This window comes from Amblyraja radiata, chromosome 17, assembly GCF_010909765.2.
Source record: "Amblyraja radiata isolate CabotCenter1 chromosome 17, sAmbRad1.1.pri, whole genome shotgun sequence".
Classification (NCBI taxonomy): Eukaryota; Metazoa; Chordata; class Chondrichthyes; order Rajiformes; family Rajidae; genus Amblyraja; species Amblyraja radiata.
Genome location: NC_045972.1, coordinates 34,726,870 through 34,745,631, shown reverse-complemented (window position 1 = coordinate 34,745,631; position 18,762 = coordinate 34,726,870). Strand labels below are relative to the sequence as shown.

The following is an 18,762-nucleotide window of genomic DNA, read 5'->3' as shown; positions in this document are numbered from 1 at the left end:
TTCTGCCCACTACTTTTCCATTAAGAATGTCCTGTAGATCATCACATTTAGGATCCACAAAATCCTCTTCCTCCTCGGGCTCTCCGGTATTCGCCATCTCTCAATCGTTTTGTTATTTCAAAATAGACTTTATTCAGGTAATAAATATATACAATACATGAAGCGTGCAATAAATTCATCCGACATTTTCGGAGGCTATACAAATTATTCAATACAGTATACCTACATTGCTCAAATTTCATAAATTTATCCCCCACCATTGCCACTCATGGCATGGAATCCCTTCCCTTATTTTGAGGGGTGTCTCCACCACACCCTGCCCCCCCATGTCCAGCAGCGGAAGGACCCGAGACTGTAGCCCTCCCCCACCGAACCTTGGCGTTGGCTGCAACGAGCTTCAGTGCGTCCCTCAGCACGTACTCCTGCAGTCTTCAGCGGGCCAGTCGGCAACATTCCCTGACAGACATCTCGCTCTGCTGGGTGGTGAACAACGATCGGGCAGATCAAAGAGCATCTTTCACCGAGTTGATGACATTCCAGCAGCACTCGATGTCAGTCTCTGAATGCGTCCCTGGGAACAGTCCGTAAATCAAAGAGTCCTCTGTGACGGAGCTGTTCGGAATAAACCATGACAGGGACCCTTGCAGACCTCTCCAGACTCTCTTTGCGAATCCACACTCCGCAAAGAGGTGGGCAACCGTCTCCTCTCCATAGCAGCCGTCCCGAGGGCAGCGTGCGCTGGTAGTGAGGTTTCGACAGTGCAGGAAGATCTGACTGTTTCTATTCCGCCTCTCACTGTCTACAAATTTTCCGTGACGATTCCTGAGCATGAATTTCAGGCTGGGTCTCCACTCTAATCTCACCTTTGGGTCTGAAGAGCGGTAGTTTTTTTTAAAACTGATTCTGCCCTTCATCAAACTGATTGGAGAAAGGTGCGAGGGGGGTTGTGGCAGAAAGCAGAATGAAGTCTCATTTCTTGCCCCAAAGCCACGATTTAATATACGCGTTCAAAAGACAATTCTACAAATACACCTACATACTTAGACTTTCACGCCTGCACTCAGAAATCAAATCACATAGAAATCCAAGGCCATAAAATCCAACAGCATATAGATCCCGAAACACCATTGTCTCACGCTCAATGTAGACTGTTCCTTGTCCTACGTGATTTCCCACCCAATTTCTTTGAGAGGTTTGAAATAAACATAAGGTTTGTTTTGTAATTCAATATTGTGTTGTTTTGCTTTGGAGTCCAGATATTGCTCAGAAGAATGGAAGCACTGAGCACAAAAAACATTGCGAAATCATAATTTGGGCAAATAAATCAGTTTGTCAGATATCTGAAAAGGGACCTGACTCCCTGTAGGTTGAAAGCAGACATGCAGATGAGGATGCAATGAGATAGACAATCGACAATAGGTGCAGGAGTAGGCCATTCGACCCCTCGCTCCAGCACTGCCATTCAATGTGATCATGGCTGATCATCCACAATCGATACCCGTTCCTGCCTTCTGCCCATATCCCTAGACACCGCTACCTTTGTCCAGCTCTCTCTTGAAAGCATTCAGAGAACCAGTCTGCCCCGCCCTCTGATGCAGGGAATTCCACAGACTCACAATACTGTGTGGAAAAAGTCTTTCCTCATCTCCGTTCTAAATGACTTACCCCTTATTCTTAAACTGTGGCCCCTGGTTCTGGACTCCCCCAACATCAGGAATATGTTTCCTGCCTCTAGCGTCTCCAAACCCATAATAATCTTATATTTCTATAAGATACCCTCTCATCCTTCTAAATTCCAGAGTATACAAGTCCAGCCGCTCCATTCTATCAACATATGACAGTCCAGCCATCCTATGAAGAAATAGATTCCATATTTACTAATATTAATATTTTAGACTCTGAGACACTTTGGCAATAATTACAAAAGAAACATTATTAATATTTACTTAAGATGAATTGACACTAGGTTTTCTGGAAGTAAAACACAAAGTGCTGGTGTAACTCAGTGGGTCAGGCAGCATCAGTGGAACGACGTTTCATGTCAGGATCCTCTTCAGACAAATTGTAGGAGGGGGGAGAAAGCTGGAAAAGAGGCGGGGTGGGTCAAAGCCAGGCAAGTGATAGGTGGATACATGTGTTTAGGTGTATCCACCTGTATACACCAATCAATTGTCATACTTTGTCCTGCTCTGTACACCTCTTTTCCAGCTTCTCCCTGCTCCTACAATCATTCTGAAGAAGGGTCCTGACATGAATCGTAGCCTATTGATTCCTTCCACAGATGCCGCCTGACCCACTGAGTTACTCCTGTCCTTTGTGTTTACTTAAGATTCTGGCATCTGCAGTTCCTTGTGTCTCAACTTTTCTGGAAGTTCAGCAAGTTTCTATCATCTAAGAACTGCAAGTTCAGATCCTTCAAATGTTTCAGTGCTGAAATTCTTGGATATTATCATAACAAGGATCCTAGATCAGCAGGGGAAATTTGTGACAAACATTCATATTTCCACTGTAAACTGATTTGTTGTTAAATAGCTTTGAGCATTAATAGCTTCATCATTACTTAAACTGCTGAATTTAGGTTAATGTTTTTTGCTGGTATACTGAAAAAGCACTAACATTCAGTTACTGAGTGATTTAAACTGTAAAATTAGATTTTTTTAAATGTATTAATTTTAGTACCACATAAATCAAGCAATTATTGCCTGTCTCTAAATGTCTTTGAAATGAATGGCCTTTTGAAGGTCCTTTTAAGGGGCAATCGCATTGATGTCATAAATTTACCTAACGATTATTTTTTTAAGCTGGACCAGGTATGGATGGCCGATTTCCTCTCCTGAAGGGTATTAGGGATAAGAATGGTTTTCATGATATTTACATATTGTTCATTTGACATTTAAAAAATATACACTTTTGTGGCCATTATTACTGATGGCATTTTTGTTTAGAAGTTCATAAGTTTTCAGAGCAGAATTTGACAATTTGGCCCAAAAAATCTACTCCACCTTTCAATCATCATGACTGATCTATCTTTCTCTCTTAACCTCATTCTCCTGCCTTCTCCCCATAAGCCCTGACCGATTATCATATATTATCAATCGGAAATTAAGTTCACAGCTGCCATGATGGTATTGAACTAATTTCTCTTGATTGTTAGCCCAGGGCCCTGAATTACTAATCAGTAATTTAACCACTGTACAATAGTACTATGTTACAGTTGTAATGACAAAGAAACAGTGCTTGCCCTTATCACACTGTGATACTGATTTAACATCTGTTGCATGCACAAACACTCATAAATCAGAAAATACAGAAGTTCATGTCAGCTGTTTCCTGCTTCTATATAAGATACAATATTCTCCAGCCTAGTCCAGCACACTCCGGAAATGAATGATTTGTCAAAATCCAGCTACTTATGAAAATTACCCTGAAAAAATGCAACATTTCTTGTATGAGGTGAAAATGAGTTTTCAATGAAAATGAAGCTGTAAATGCTATTTCACAATTTCTTTGATCTTAAATATTAGGTAGATTGTAATATCTGAGCTAAATAGTTAAATAATAATGAATCTTAAAATTATAGTTTTGCTGTAGTTTGTTTATTTTAGATTTGAGGTATTGTCACTTTATACTTAACATTCCATCAAATTTTAAAAATATTACCTTGTAGCTGAACTGTTTACTTCCTCGCTGAGTATCAGTTATATTTCATAATTCTGGTTGGCTCCTTGGCCAGAGACGATTGTTGGTGGATATTTGGGGATCCACTTGAACTAATAACAGATATCAATAATGCTGGAAAAGGAACAAATATTAGAGATAACTAGATCTTTGTTGCAGCGTTGATTTTAGTACCAAGAGTAGTAGAGGATCTGACATTTATTTATTCTATAAAAGGCATTAATATTGACTGAAGAATTTGCATTGAAAATGTGTTAAACTTTAATGGTCCCATGGAAGAAAGTTACATTGAAAACAAATAAAAAATATTACACCCATCTGGAGGTTTTATATTAGAGACATTTAAAATTTGCAGTTCAATCATTAAACTACATCTGCAAAAACAAAACGTTATTCGACTATCCTGCCATCGTCTGATATCATACCACTAGCTGATCTGTCTTGTGGAAATACGAATTATTAGCCAAGAAGTCAGGCCAAGTCAATCACAATGTTGCATAGCACCCAAAACATGAGTCAAACAATTCTTACTTGCCACCAAAGAAGAGATGTGGATATGAATGGACATATATGTGATGAATCTACCACAGCTTCAGAAATGGTCAGTTTTAGGATTAAGTAAAAGATAAAATGCATACTAAAGTTTCAAAAGACTGATCAATTTAATTGTTGAAAAATAAATTAGTTTGGCAAAGAAAAACATCTGGATGTAAATCATTAGAAATGATAGATTAGCTGTATGGAAAAATCTAATGCTGACATCAAAGTATCTGGCATCACATTTTCTCGGTAAATGTTCGCGGGCAGCTCCGAGATTAGATGTTAAAGAAGACTTCTTTGACTTCAACAAGCTGGCATTAGTGACAACTTTTAATTTAATTTGTTCAAGATAGACAAAGTTCAAGTCCTCAACTTCATCCTCCAGATCTAATTTTTCACATTATAAGAGGTTGAAATTAAATTAACTAAAGTCCATGCGGATTAATTTTCATAAATTCAGACTTTAGATCTTACCTTTCAGTTGATTCACACTGTTTCACTGGTTTCACGACTTGATGTGGGAACCCTGCCTAGCTAATCTGAAACAAAGCGCGTGATTGGTCAATTGGCGTCCGACTCAATGTCAAACGTGCTTTAATTCGACAATTACTACTCGGAAAATTGGAGGTTTTTCCTCATATTTGAAAAATATGTGCAGGTTTTGTTCTTGACGAGTTTCAGGTATGATTTCTATAATATTTTTACAAAATATGTTAAAAATACAGGTAGATACGTGATTTGGGTCACTAAATGAAACGAAAAAGCACCTCGGCGCACAGCTCATGTGCCTTGTCACATGTGACAATAAAGTATTCCATTCCATTCCCACTCTCACCTCCTCTCAACATTCTTCAATATCCCACTTCCCATCAGGAGAAGGAATTTCTTAGGAGTCAGTCTGAGGACATGCAGTCCCACCTTCATACAGTAGGGGGCTTGTGTGGCTCAGGACCGTTCTAACCTGGTGAGGTTCAGTGGATGATTGGAGCTTCCAATACTGAAATTGAATTTTTTGGGGGTCTGGAAGGTTACACGGATATGGAGAAAAGGATTTGGTCATTGATCTGAAGAAACATGGGAGTTCAACAGAGCTGTTGTAGAGATGGCCAACAGCTTCAGGTTCCCAGGCATCCATTTTTACAGCAACCTAACCTGGTCTCTTCACAACAATGCAGTAATCAAGATAGTGCATCAGCGAATCTACTTTCTTAGGTGTCTGAGAGGATTTGGCATGTTCACAAGAATTATTTTGAACTTCCACAGATGTGTGATAGAAAATATTATGCCAGGCTGCAAAATGCTTTACTCTTGACTGTGTGAACCTGCAGAGAATGGTGAACACAGCCCTGTCTCGCACACTACCGTCCATCCAGTTCATCTTCATGGTATGTTGCATCAGGATGGCTGGAGGTATTGTCAAGGATGCCTCAGATTGAAGGGTCCCTACCCAAAACTTCATCTGTCCATTTCCATCAACAGATACTACTTGATCTGCTTTTCTTTTTGCTCAGGATTCCTCCATCTGCAGTCTCTTGCATCTCCTCTTCCCCACTGGTATACAACTCCTGAACAACCACCTTCTTGGAGCCGCTGCCAGGATCTCTCACTCTTAACTTTACCCCATTCTGTTACAGCCCCATTATATATTTTTTGCACTGCAACCTTGCGCCATTCTGTTGCTTTGTACTCGTTGTTATATTATTATGGTGTACATAGACTACTGTATTTAATCTGAGTGCCCCAATCAACCAAGGAATTTCATTTGATCCATCTGAAGGGTCTTGACCCGAAACGTCGCTCATTCCTTCTCTCCAGAGATGCTGCCTGTCCCGCTGAGTTACTCCACCATTTTGTGTCTACCAAGGAATTTCATTGCAGCTGTTTGTATATGACAATAGACTCATCTGAATCTGGAATGGATTTTCCATGAGCAGTCGTGATAAAGGAATAGTATGTAGGTGAGGTTCAACGGGTGTTATCATCAGATCATGTGATAGAAGTAGAATTAGGCCATTCGGCCCATCAAGTCTACTCCACCATTCGATCATGGCTGATCTATCTCTTCCTCCAAACCCCTTTCTCCTGCCTTCTTCCCATAACCTCGGATATCCGTACTAACCCGGGGTAGGGGGAGTGGTGGAAGAGGGACAGAGGGGAAGTGGTAGGGGGTGAGAGGGGAGGGAGAGGGGTGGGATAAGTGGGAGAGAAGTGGAAGAGTGGGGAGGGAGGGGTAGGGGGAGAGGGACAGAGGAGTAGGGGGATGGGGGCGGAGGGAGAGAGGGAAGGGGGGTGGGGGAGAGAGGGATGGGGTGGAAGGAGGAGGGGGAGGAGAGGGAGAGGGGCGAGGAGAGAGGGGTGGGGGAGGGGGGAGATGGGGTCCACCTCCAGTTTAAATTCCATTTGGAATATTTTGGAGGACCAAGAAATGATTATGATATATTCCTGACCCTAAACCTAAAACAATAAGCTTGCGAGAGACACCTTGCCCAGCGTGGGTATGTGGGTGGAAGCAAAGATCATAGAGCAGCGCCTCCCCCCGGTGATCTTGAGGTGGAAGTGCAGCCAGTGTGATTGTGACTGACAGTAGCGGCGCCGACACTCCCGCCACCCGCCCGGTGCTTGTTGGGTAACAGTCGCGCCGCTGACGCAGTTTGTTGTTGGTCTCTGGCTCCACAACATGGCGGCGCGCTGGAGCAGCGAGAATGTGGTGGTGGAGGTTAGGGACTCGCAGGTAACTCCACATGAAGCAGCCGCGGCCTTCTCGGGGCTCCGGGGGTGGCGTTAGTGAGCGCTGTGGCTGGTCGGCTGTGGGGAGTCTGCGTAGCCCAGAGAGCCGAAGGGCCTGAGGTTTGACTGCTGGCTGGGCCAGGCCAAAGAGTACGCATGCGCGGGCACCGGGGCCCGCCTTCCTTTCCTTAAATGGGCAATTCACATCTTGGCAAGATCAATTTAATTTCAATAAACATTGCAGATTCCCACATCTGCTTTGTTTTTATTATTTAACCTGACTTGATGGAATGAAACTGGTATTCAACTTGACCCTGACACGTGAACGATGTTGCATTAGGATGCTCAATTCTCCTTCCAGCAAATATTAAGCGACACTTGTCAGAACTTCTGGGCCGAGCCAGTAACCGAGAGACAATAAACTTGGAAGGTACACAAAATTGCTGGGGAAACTCAGCGGGTGCAGCAGCATCTATGGAGCGAAGGAAATAGGCGACGTTTCGGGCCGAAACCCTTCTTCAGACTGATGGGGGGTGGGAGAAAGAATGAAAAGGGGAGGAGCCCGAGGGCGGGCGGATGGGAGGGTGGGAGGAGACAGCTAGAGGGTTAAGGAAGGGGAATAAACTTGCCCTGGCTTCGTGACAGGCAAAGATCTTATAGCTCCGCTATAGGATCTTTGGTAACGGGCATTCTTTAAAATATGTATTGGTGGTTTACATTTTCCTCACATTTACACTTATTTGCTGTGTTTTACTAGCAGCAAAATCGGCAACGGTTCAAAAATATAGGGTGATTTCACGAAAGGTCACTGGAGCGTAAATCCCCACTCACGTGACCGAAATTTTTAACTGGGGGACAAGCGTCACTTCCGGTACATGTTAGTGGATGGGAAAACACGCACTTTCACACCCGTTAAAAACATCGAAAACGGCCAGTTTTTGAGCTGCAATTAAGTGAGTCAGTCGGGGTGACCGTGAGGAACAGCTACCTAAATTTACAGTCCAAAAATAAGATAGAAACTAAGGTAAATACATGAGGGAGCTGAAGGGGCCAAAAAGGCGGAAGTTGATAGCGGACATTTTTCGTGGAGATTTAAAGATCCAAAATATCGGGAATTATCGCGTTTGCTCGCTGCATTTCATCAAAAGCAAGGCATTATTGACTTTGTTATCTTTATTCATTTGTTAGATGAAAAGTATTAAAAGTTAGAAATCCGTCAGTAAAATTGCAAAATCGCCCATGGTTCTCGGGTGGGTTTTAACATGCAAAATGAACACGCTTCTGAAGCTCCATTTACCATTTAAATAATCGTAAACTCTCAATGCGTTTGGAAATCAATTTTACTCAGATGCAAGCTAAGGAATGGGATAATTCTCAGCTGTTGGACAAAATCAGGACAAAATTCTCAGCTTGTTGCACGTGCATGGCGTTCTTGTGCACATTGTCTATCCTGCTCACAGTGGGTGCCCAATCAGGATTGTTGATATCATTCCATGCTGCAGGCTTGCCTGTTATTAGATGAAAAACAAATAAGTAGTTTGGGTGATTGTGCAGGCTTTAAACAAGAAACATTGAGAAATATATTCTGGCAAATAATAAAATCTCCTGATTTTGTCCAACAGCTGAGAATTATCCCACTCCTTAGCTTGCATCTGAGTAAAATTGATTTCCAAACGCATTGAGAGTTTACGATTATTTAAATGGTAAATGGAGCTTCAGAAGCGTGTTCATTTTGCATGTTAAAACCCACCCGAGAACCATGGGCGATTTTGCAATTTTACTGACGGATTTCTAACTTTTAATACTTTTCATCTAACAAATGAATAAAGATAACAAAGTCAATAATGCCTTACTTTTGATGAAATGCAGCGAGCAAACGCGATAATTCCCGATATTTTGGATCTTTAAATCTCCACGAAAAATGTCCGCTATCAACTTCCGCCTTTTTGGCCCCTTCAGCTCCCTCTTGTATTTACCTTAGTTTCTATCTTTTTTTTGGACTGTAAATTTAGGTAGCTGTGCCTCACGGTCACCCCGACTGGCTCACTTAATTGCAGCTCAAAAACGGGCCGTTTTCGATGTTTTTAACGTGTGTGAAAGTGCGTGTTTTCCCATCCACTAACATGTACCGGAAGTGACGTTTGTCCCCCAGTTAAAATTTTCGGTCACGTGAGTGGGGATTTACGCTCCAGTGACCTTTCGTGAAATCACCCTATAGTTCATAATGATGTGGAGTGCTCCAAACAATCCACGTGCACCTAAAGTGCAGCGTCATGTATAAAGTTATAATTGGATTAAGATGCTGAACGTATGTAAACAGCATATTTAACCACTTTACAAGAAATCAAATATCTCTATACAAATAGTCACTGTTGTAGTGGACGAATTGGTAACCACGATAAGTGAATTTTAAGTGAATCTAGAAAGTAAGTGATTATTTTTGCGGAATTTCGGCAGTCTTTTGGCTCCCTCTTCAAAACATGTTACTAATAACTTCTCCAGCTGAACTTTATTTATATGTGAGCCATAAAGATATTATTTAATAATAGGAATTCAGAGGTTAGCATCATAACCGAGTATCATTTTATCTTACCCAATATCTGTGCAGTTCATTCTTGGACTAATCTTTTACCCCCAGGCCAGGGGATTTCTGTATTAAAAGATATGACAGAGCTGAACAGTTTTTTTAGAGAGAGAGAGAGAGAGAGAGCAGGCAACATAACTAGTTCCACCTGCCGCCTTTCATAAGATCATAAGTGAGGAGTGGGATGACCATTCCAGATCTTTTAGCCTGTTCCACTATTCAATTAGACCATGGTGGATCTAACTTGAATGCCCTGTGATCCTAAATTATCCATTGGACGGCCATCCAGCATTTAGAGTCACAGATTTGTATTGTATTGTATTGTAGACATCAGCTCAACATCCAATCCGACCAAGATGCCTCATCTAAACAAGTCCCATTTGCCTGTTTTTGGCTCATCCCTCTAAACCTTTCCTATCCACCTCTCCAAATTACTTTTAAATGTTGTTGTACCTGCCTCAACTATTTCCTCTAGCAGGTTTTTCCATGTACCCACCACCCTATATGTGGAAAAGGTTGCCTCTCGGGTTCCTATTAAATCTTTCCGCTCTCACCTTAAACCTATGTCCTCTCGTTCTTGATTCCCCCCCTATCTAGGGAAAATAATCTACGTTCGCCCTTTTTATTCCCCTCATGATTTAATGCACCGCTATAAAATCACACCTCTGCATCCTATGCTTCAAGGAATAAAATCTTATCTGATGAAACCTGGGAGATTTATCTACCTTAAAAAAATAACAAAGTTTGGAATAACTCAGCGGTTCAGGTGGCATCTCTGGCGAACATGGTAACGTGATGTTTTGGTTTGGTACCCTTCTTCGACCTTTGTCGACCTCCATCGACCTCCATGTGTCGTAAGACGTCCAGTATTTCTTCGACAATAATTTGGTCTGTCCTCAAAACATCGCCATTAACTTTCCCAAATTCCCTTCTCTTCATGTCTGTCTTTCTCTGTGTAGTAAAAATAGAGGAGAAATCTTAATTGAAGACCTTGAACATATCCTGTGGTCCACACATGGATGACCACTGTGGATTCTGATTTACCCTGTCCTCTCACATAATATCCAGGCCAACTTCCTAAGAATCTTGTATATTTTAATATTATCTCTCCTCCTGAACTCTCCAATGGATACAGACCCAACTAGTTCAACCTTCCCTCATAAGACAATCTGATGATCATCGCATTGCTATATATGGGACATTGGTATGCATAAAGTGTCCCTTTTCCAATGTCCAAGAGTTATTGTAATTCAAAGATATATTTTTAAAAATTGGTAATTCCCAGCATGTCAGGCAGCAACTATATATAGAGAGAGTGAGAGAGGTATAATTAATATTTCAGATTGATGGCTTTTCATGAGAAGATATTCTGACCTGTTGATTATTATCAACATTTATAATTCTAATGCAGATGCTGGAAATGCAAAATATACATTTGCAGTTTCCAAATGCTTTGGCATGTCTTAAAGCTGTGAAAAGGTCCAAATAAATGCAAGTTTTGTGTTGAAATTAGCCGGCCAGGTAGTTTGTAGGTTGGGATTGTGCAGAGCAATAGACAATAATGTTGAATTAATCTTGAAAACGGATGTTTTATAAGTGTGGTACATCAGGTTCTTGTTTGTTGCACATCGGGCTCGGGGCTGGAACGGTGCTCCGGTGGCTGAGACGGCGTTCTGGCGGCGGCGGCCTGAGTCCGGGGTTCGGCCGCGGGCCAGTGGACGACATCGTCAACAGCTGCGTCTGCTGGACTGGAGGGCGGCAGCTTCGACCACCCCGGGCCACGGTGTTTGAACCGGCCTGTTCGCGGAGCTCGGTGAGCCGCGGGACTGACTTACCATCGCCCGGTGGGGTATCGCCTCAGCGCAGAGGGAGAAGAGGAGGGAAGAGACTGCAGCCCTAAGATTTTTGCCTCCATCACAGTGAGGAGGTGCTTGGTGGACTCACTGTGGTGGATGTTAATTTGTGTTTACTGTCTGTTCTGTTGTTTATTATTGTATGTATGGCTGCAGGTAACGACATTTCGTTCAGACCGTAAGGTCTGAATGACAAATAAAGGATCTAATTCTAATCTGTTCAAAATGTTAATTTATTTTTTTTGTACTTCAGGCAACTGCAATGTCTGTGAACTGCCATGGTCAACTTGCGGTGCTCTCAGGGTAAGCAGACCTGCAGGAATGGGTAGTAATTGAATGTAAACAGCTTTATGGGTTCCATTTTCCTTTTCCTCCTTTTATACCTGTATTTATCTTTCTCTTGTAATGCATGCCTATTATCATCCCCCCTGATTTTGCACCCATTAGGGGGAATTTACACTCGTAAATTAACCTAACAACCAACACATTGTTGGCGGTATGTCCTGGGGTCATTTGCGTGATCATATGGAGAATGTACCAACTCCAAGATAGACACAAAATGCTGGAGTAACTCAGCGGGACAGGCAGCATCTCTGGAGAGAAGGAATGTGCGACGTTTCGGGTCGAGACCCTTCTTCAGACTCAATCTCAACCCGAAATGTCAGCCATTCTTTCTCTCCAGCTATAGCGGCTCTGAACCGGCCCTAATGAGTGCCCCCCCACCCACCCCCTTTGGACAGTCTCCCTCAGATGGTCACGTCAATCAATTCAGCTTGTTTATTTATGTATTGTATTTATTTACGTTTCTTGTACATCAGTGGAGCTGCATACTAAATCTCGTTGCACTGACGTGCAATGACCATAAAATATATATTATTATTATTATTATTATACTGCCTGTCCCGTTTAGTTACACCAGCATTTTATGTCTATCTTTGGTTTAAACCAGCATCTGCAGTTCCCTCATACACATGTACTAACTCCGTACAGGCAGCACAGGAGGTCAGGACTGAAATCGCCGCTTGATTGCGATTAAATCTTCTTGGCCAAAATATGCTGAACTTTAGCAGTTGTGTGGCCGGGACTTGTGCTAAACTGGAACTTCTTCCAGGTGGGCAATCCACAGCAGTCCTTGCAATCATTACAACTCAGAAGCAACCACAGTGTGGGGTTTTACTTTTGCTGCTTGCTGTTGGGAATTACTTGACATCTGGTGAGCTTTATAATATGGGATAACTGAGCAATGTTTGAGAAAGCCCAAACCACAATTCCACAAGAACAGGATATGGCTCATTGCCTATTATGGCTCAATGTTAACTCTTGCCAGCTAAAGTTTTCCTTCAGAGTGGGAGTATATATATATATTCTCATTTAAACTGCCTTGGCACAGTTATGTTTCCTAGAATACGTGAACGGTTTCTATTATAATAATGGGTGAGAGGATAGGGATGGTTGCTGGTGGTGTGCATGAGGTTGCCATTTGTGGATATATTGGTTCATCAGTGGGAATGTTTATTCCTTCACAGGCGCCGCTTCTTATATGTTATAAATTTAGATGCTCCTTCAGAAGTACCAAAAAAGATTGCAAGGCAGAGTAAATGGGACATTGGGGCTGTGCAGTGGAACCCACATGAGACCTCCTCTCATTACTTTGCAGCTTCAGTAAGTAAAATGTTGCATTTAGCTCTTTGGAAATGGAAAAACAGGAATGTGGATTGTAAATTTAAAAAATCGCTATCTTTGTTACCAATGTTAAAACTAAAACGAAAGGATGGGATTTTTTAAATTAGAAATGCTTTAAATGCTAAACAAGTTGATGAAGATCTGAGAATACCATGTATGTTTGCTAGCCTAAAAGACGGTGATGGGAATAATTGTAGACTTTAAGGTGACATAAACTGGATGGTGAAATGAGCAGAAACAATTATACAATTAGGTTGGTTAAAAATCTTGTGAGTCATTGATTTATCTGCAGAAGCATAGAATATAGAACAAATTATGCTGGACCTTTACGAACTAGTGTTTAGGTCTCAACTGATGGAGTCATTTTCAGCCACTCAATTCAGGGAAGATATAAAGGTTTTAGAAAATGTGCAGATGAGATTTACCAGGGTTTTACATCATTGAGAACTTCATTATTAAGTGAGCTAAAAAATATTATAGTTCCCCATATTAGAATAATGAAGTTTAAAGGATGATCTAATAAATATTTTATGGCAACAAGAGACTTACACTGAAAAAAACTACTTTTGATAAATGGATCAGTAACCAGATTATGGAGAAAGAAAACAGAAAAGGAGAAATAGGAAGCTTTTTTTGCTTAATGTTGTCAGGATGTCTAAGAGTCCATAAGACTAAGCAGTGGAAATTGATGTCAGAAGTAATTTTTAAGATGATTTAATGATTTGCAGGGTGATATGTGAACGAGGCACTTACAGGATTATATATAAAGAGAATAATTATAACTAAACAATTATTCTTTCAAAGAGAAAATAGCAGGGTCATAGTTTCCATGTTCAAGTTGTGGCTTTTCATCTGTTCTTATATTTAATTGAGTTCATACAATTAGGCTTTCCAAAATATTTTCTGCAGAATTATTGGCTAGATAATACAAAGGTACTTTCGTCCATCTTCAAGCCTTGTAACAGAGAGGGACTAATGTTATGTTCTCTATTTGTAAAATAACTTTTTTTTGCCATAAGTTCATTAATAGTGGGCTATGGAGGTTTGAGAAAAGGTGGAAGAATTTCTGTAAATGTTATTGCTGTGCACGAGCAAAATGGCTTTTGTCTAGTTTCCCTAGTATGTGATCCAATAACAAAGCTGTGCCATTAGTGAGGTGGATATTCAAAACTGATAACATTTATTTTGTGTTTTTGTGCTACATTCATTTAGCCAGTTAAAATGATCACTATTGCATTATACCATTTGACACTTATATCTCTTGTACCTGCTCATTCTGGTGTCACATTCATAGGGTAATTCTTTTTTAAATCAATGTTTGCTGACGCTTGTAGGGAAACATGCATCTTACCACAGCAGGGGGTCTTAGATCAAATGTCAGTTGACTAAGTATTTATGAGGTTGGAATTAGGTTGAATGTGCTGAAGAATGCAAGTCTAAATTTGATGGGGATCTCGTTTTTTGCCCATAATTTTTAATTCTTAATTTTGCCCTTAATTTTTCACCTGGCAGTTGGGTTGATTGAGAGACTAGCAAATTGTCATTTGCAAAAACCTTTGGTTGAAGCCAAGTAGGAGAATGAAGTGGAAGGTGTACATCACAAGGAGATTGGGCTGAATTATTGGGAGGGGTATATACAGTGGCTTGCAAAAGTTTTCATACACCTTGAACTTTTCCATATTTTGTCACGTTACAACCACAAACGTAAATGTATTTTATTTGGGATTTTATATGATAGACCAACACAAAGTGGTGCATAATTGTGAAGTGGAAGGAAAATGATACATGGTTTTCAAATATTTTTACAAATAAAAAACTGAAAAGTGTGGCGTGCAAAAATATTCAGCCCCCCTGAGTCAATACTTTGTAGAACCACCTTTCGCTGCAATTACAGCTGCATGTCTTTTGGGGTATGTCTCTACCAGCTTTGCACATCTAGAGACTGAAATTTTTGCCCATTCTTGTTTGCAAAATAGCTCAAGCTGTCAGATTGGATGGAGAGCGTCTGTGAACAGCAATTTTCAAGTCTTGCCAGAGATTCTAAATTGCATTTAGGTCTGGACTTTGACTGGGCCATTCTAACACATTAATATGCTTTGATCTAAACCATTGCATTGTAGCTCTGGCTGTAAGTTTAGGGACGTTGTCCTGCTGGAAGGTGAACCTCCGCCCCAGTCTCAAGTCTTTTGCAGACTCTTAACAGGTTTTCTTCCAAGATTGCCCTGTATTTGGCTCCATCCATCTTCCCATCAACTCTGACCAGCTTCCCTGTCCCTGCTGAAGAAAAGCATCCCCACATCCCCTCCCTTCACCACCTCCAGTTTAAATTCCAGTTGGAATATTTTGGAGGACCAAGTAACCAAGAACCAAGAACAAGAAGATGCTGCCACCACCATGTTTCACAGTGGGGATGGTGTGTTCAGGGTGATGTGCAGTGTTAGTTTTCCGCCACACATAGCGTTTTGCATTTAGGCCCAAAACTTCAATTTTGGTCTCATCTGACCAGAGCACCTTCCTCCACATGTTTGCTGTGTCCCCCACATGGCTTGTGGCAAACTGCAAACGGGACTTCTTATGGCTTTTTTTCAACAATGGCTTTCTTCTTGCCACTCTTCCATAAAGGCCCGATTTGTGGAGTGCACGACTAATAGTTGTCCTGTGGACAGATTCTCCCACCTGAGCTGTGGATCTCTGCAGCTCCTCCAGAGTTACCTTGGCTGCTTCTCTGATCAATGCTCTCCTTGCCCGGCCTGTCAGTTAAGGTGGACGGCCATGTCTTGGTAGGTTTGCAGTTGTGCCATACTCTTTCCATTTTCGGATGATGGATTGAACAGTGCTCCGTGAGATGTTCAAAGCTTGGGATATTTTTTTATAACCTAACCCTGCTTTAAACTTCTCCACAACTTTATCCCTGACCTGTCTGGTGTGTTCCTTGGGCTTCATGATGCTGTTTGTTCACTAATGTTCTCTAACAAACCTCTGAGGCCTTCACAGTACAGCTGTATTTATACTGAGATTAGATTACACACAAGTGGACTCTATTTACTAATTAGGTGACTTCTGAAGGCAATTGGTTGCACTGGATTTTATTTAGGGGTATCAGAGTAAAGGGGGCTGAATACTTTTGCACGCCACACTTTTCAGTTTTTTATTTGTAAAAAAATTTGAAAACCATGTATCATTTTCCTTCCACTTCACAATTATGCGCCACTTTGTGTTGGTCTATCACATAAAATCCCAATAAAATACATTTACGTTTGTGGTTGTAACGTGACAAAATGTGGAAAAGTTCAAGGGGTATGAATACTTTTGCAAGCCATTCGTCTGAGAGAGAGGAAAAAATGAATAGGTTTCTGAAATGTAATCATAGGGATGGAGGCTGATGTCTGGATGGTGGGTAAAGATGAAGTGACGTAGTTAGGCAATTTCATTAAAAATCGTAGATTGTAGAAGGACCTAATGGTGGAATTCCCCTATGTGCCACAGAAGCTTTATGAAAATAAATGTCAGTTGCAGCTTCACTGCTGAGTTTCTGATCCTTTAAAAATTTGGCCTTTGCAGTTAAATCCACACGGTTGCTAAAATATGAGGTTTGTGTAATTGTTTGAATATTATAATCCTTGTCCTTGGCTTAATTGGATTTACATTTTAATTTAAAACCATGCTGGGGTTCTCTCTTCCCCCTTCCTGGCTAGTGTTTCAGGCAGCTGTGGCTTTTACTCATTGTCTTTCACAAATGATACCGTTTCAGTTAATCCGCGCTGACAACAGATAGGCCAGGGATTTGTGCACAGTATGAAAAAAACAAGGAGATAATGGTATGGTTAAGCGTGCGTGTGAATAATTGTGTGAATAATAAATTTTGTCCATGAGTCTAGAAATTGTATTCTAGATTCATATCTTTCATCACAGCTGGGAAAGACTCAGAAAATCTTTTAAGTGTGTGCAATAAAACTATGCTCTGATTTCCAATGCATCAATCGTAATATGTGATTAAAAAGTTAATGGTCATTTAAATAAAATATTGAAATAAATGGCTATAATCTGTTGAGCACAGATTCTAGTGAAAGACTGGTTCTAACGCCGCCTCTGTTGGCTGAGCCAGCGTTTTGAGTATAAACATCTTGTAGTTTAAGTGAGGTGACGTCTGGATGTTTGTTTCAGTGTAACCAACGGGTGGACCTATACAAATGGCTTGATGGAAATGGCGAGATCCACACTTCACTGCAGGGTCATACCCGTGTTATAAGGTATTTCGTTTACAATTATGTCCACAGCCTGAGTAGATATAAAATGCCGGCTTAATTTCCAGATATTATCAGCAATAATTAGCAGCTGGTTGCTTGGTTCAATTATTTTATGCTTTTATTTTGGCTCCTGGGTAACTGATATGGTGTCTTTAACATTTTTCAACATTAAAGAGTTTCTATTTGTTTTTTTTCAACTAATCCTTATCTCCTGAACTCAAGGTCTGGGCCTTGAGCAATCTTTGATAGAGGATTTAAAAATGGAGTCAAAGACTATTGTCCTGTCATATATGTGTTTGTGTAGGACAATTTGCATGATTTGGGATGAAGATTAGACTATTTATAGATTGTAGCATATGGCATGTGAACTTATGTACATATGTCAGTAAAGTATATGGAACAATATCTCCCATTCTAGGACCCTCCTGGTCAGTAACATTAAAAGCAGAGAAGTGTGAGAGGGATAATTTCCCTGATGTAAAAAGGTAACCAAAATAAATTATCTTTGAATTGTAATCTTACTGTCCTGTGGAACCTGTTTGCCAGCATGTAGATATTCTTCTTTCTCTAAATTTCACTTTTTTAGAGCATTAGAAATAGAAGTCTGCATTTTCTTTTTTTTAATCTTTAATTCATTTGACCCTTTGTTTGCAGTGATTTGGAGTGGTCATGGTTTGAACCCGAGTTGCTTGTTACAAGTTCTGTTGACACCTACATCTACATTTGGGATGTCAAGTAAGTCCAGAGCTTTGGAAGTATAAAAGTATCAGAAAAAATGGAAACACTTTTCGTGTTCTGAATTATGAGCGCATTAGGGGAAACTGTTCTGTTCTGCTCCGTGTTGGGTGTATTTATTCACTCACAAAGTGGTATTCTAAGCAATGTATTGTTCAAAAGTAGTTTGGAATAAAACAATAATAAAAGATGAAATAGCGACACATTTGGATAGCAGTAACAGGATTGGTCCAAGTCAGCATGGATTTACGAAGGGGAAATCATGCTTGACTAATCTTTTGGAATTTTTTTAGGGTTTAACTAGGAAAACGAACAAGGGAGAGCCAGTGGATGTAGTGTACCTGGACTTTCAGAAAGCCTTTGATAAGGTCCCACATAGGAGATTAGTGGGCAACATTAGAGCACATGGTATAGGGGGTAGGGTACTGACATGGATAGAACATTGGTTGGCAGACAGGAAACAAAGAGTAGGGATAACGGGTCCCTTATACCCTCCTCTCCACCCACTCCCCTTCCCATCTCCCTCCTCCACACACCCCCCCCCCCCCCCCATTTCCCGCTACCACCGCACTTCCCACCCCATCTCCCTCATCCTCATCCCCTCACACCCATACCCTGCCCCAGCACTTACCCAGGTCATAGAGCAGGGCTTGGAACTCGGTCTGGTTCTCGTACTCAGCCTGGCCCCTGGCTGTAGGTGGTCAGCAGGCGGCCG

General features: G+C 41.1%; 1 protein-coding gene across 4 annotated transcripts in view; it reads left to right on the top strand.

Annotated features, from left to right (window-relative positions):
• Nucleotides 1-6,841: 6,841 nt before the first annotated feature.
• The window catches only part of wdr59 (WD repeat domain 59), a 64,617-nt gene continuing 52,696 nt past the window's right edge, over nt 6,842-18,762 (top strand). For 3 of the 4 annotated variants that reach the window (XM_033036111.1, XM_033036113.1, XM_033036114.1), the window contains exons 1-5: nt 6,848-6,949; nt 11,636-11,685; nt 12,909-13,044; nt 17,230-17,315; nt 17,967-18,047. In XM_033036111.1, the coding sequence (XP_032892002.1) occupies nt 6,896-6,949; nt 11,636-11,685; nt 12,909-13,044; nt 17,230-17,315; nt 17,967-18,047 (407 nt within the window). In that variant the 5' untranslated portion in view covers nt 6,848-6,895. Of the gene's footprint in view, nt 6,950-11,635; nt 11,686-12,908; nt 13,045-17,229; nt 17,316-17,966; nt 18,048-18,762 lie in introns of all 4 variants that reach the window. The other variant, XM_033036112.1, reaches the window with a different exon arrangement.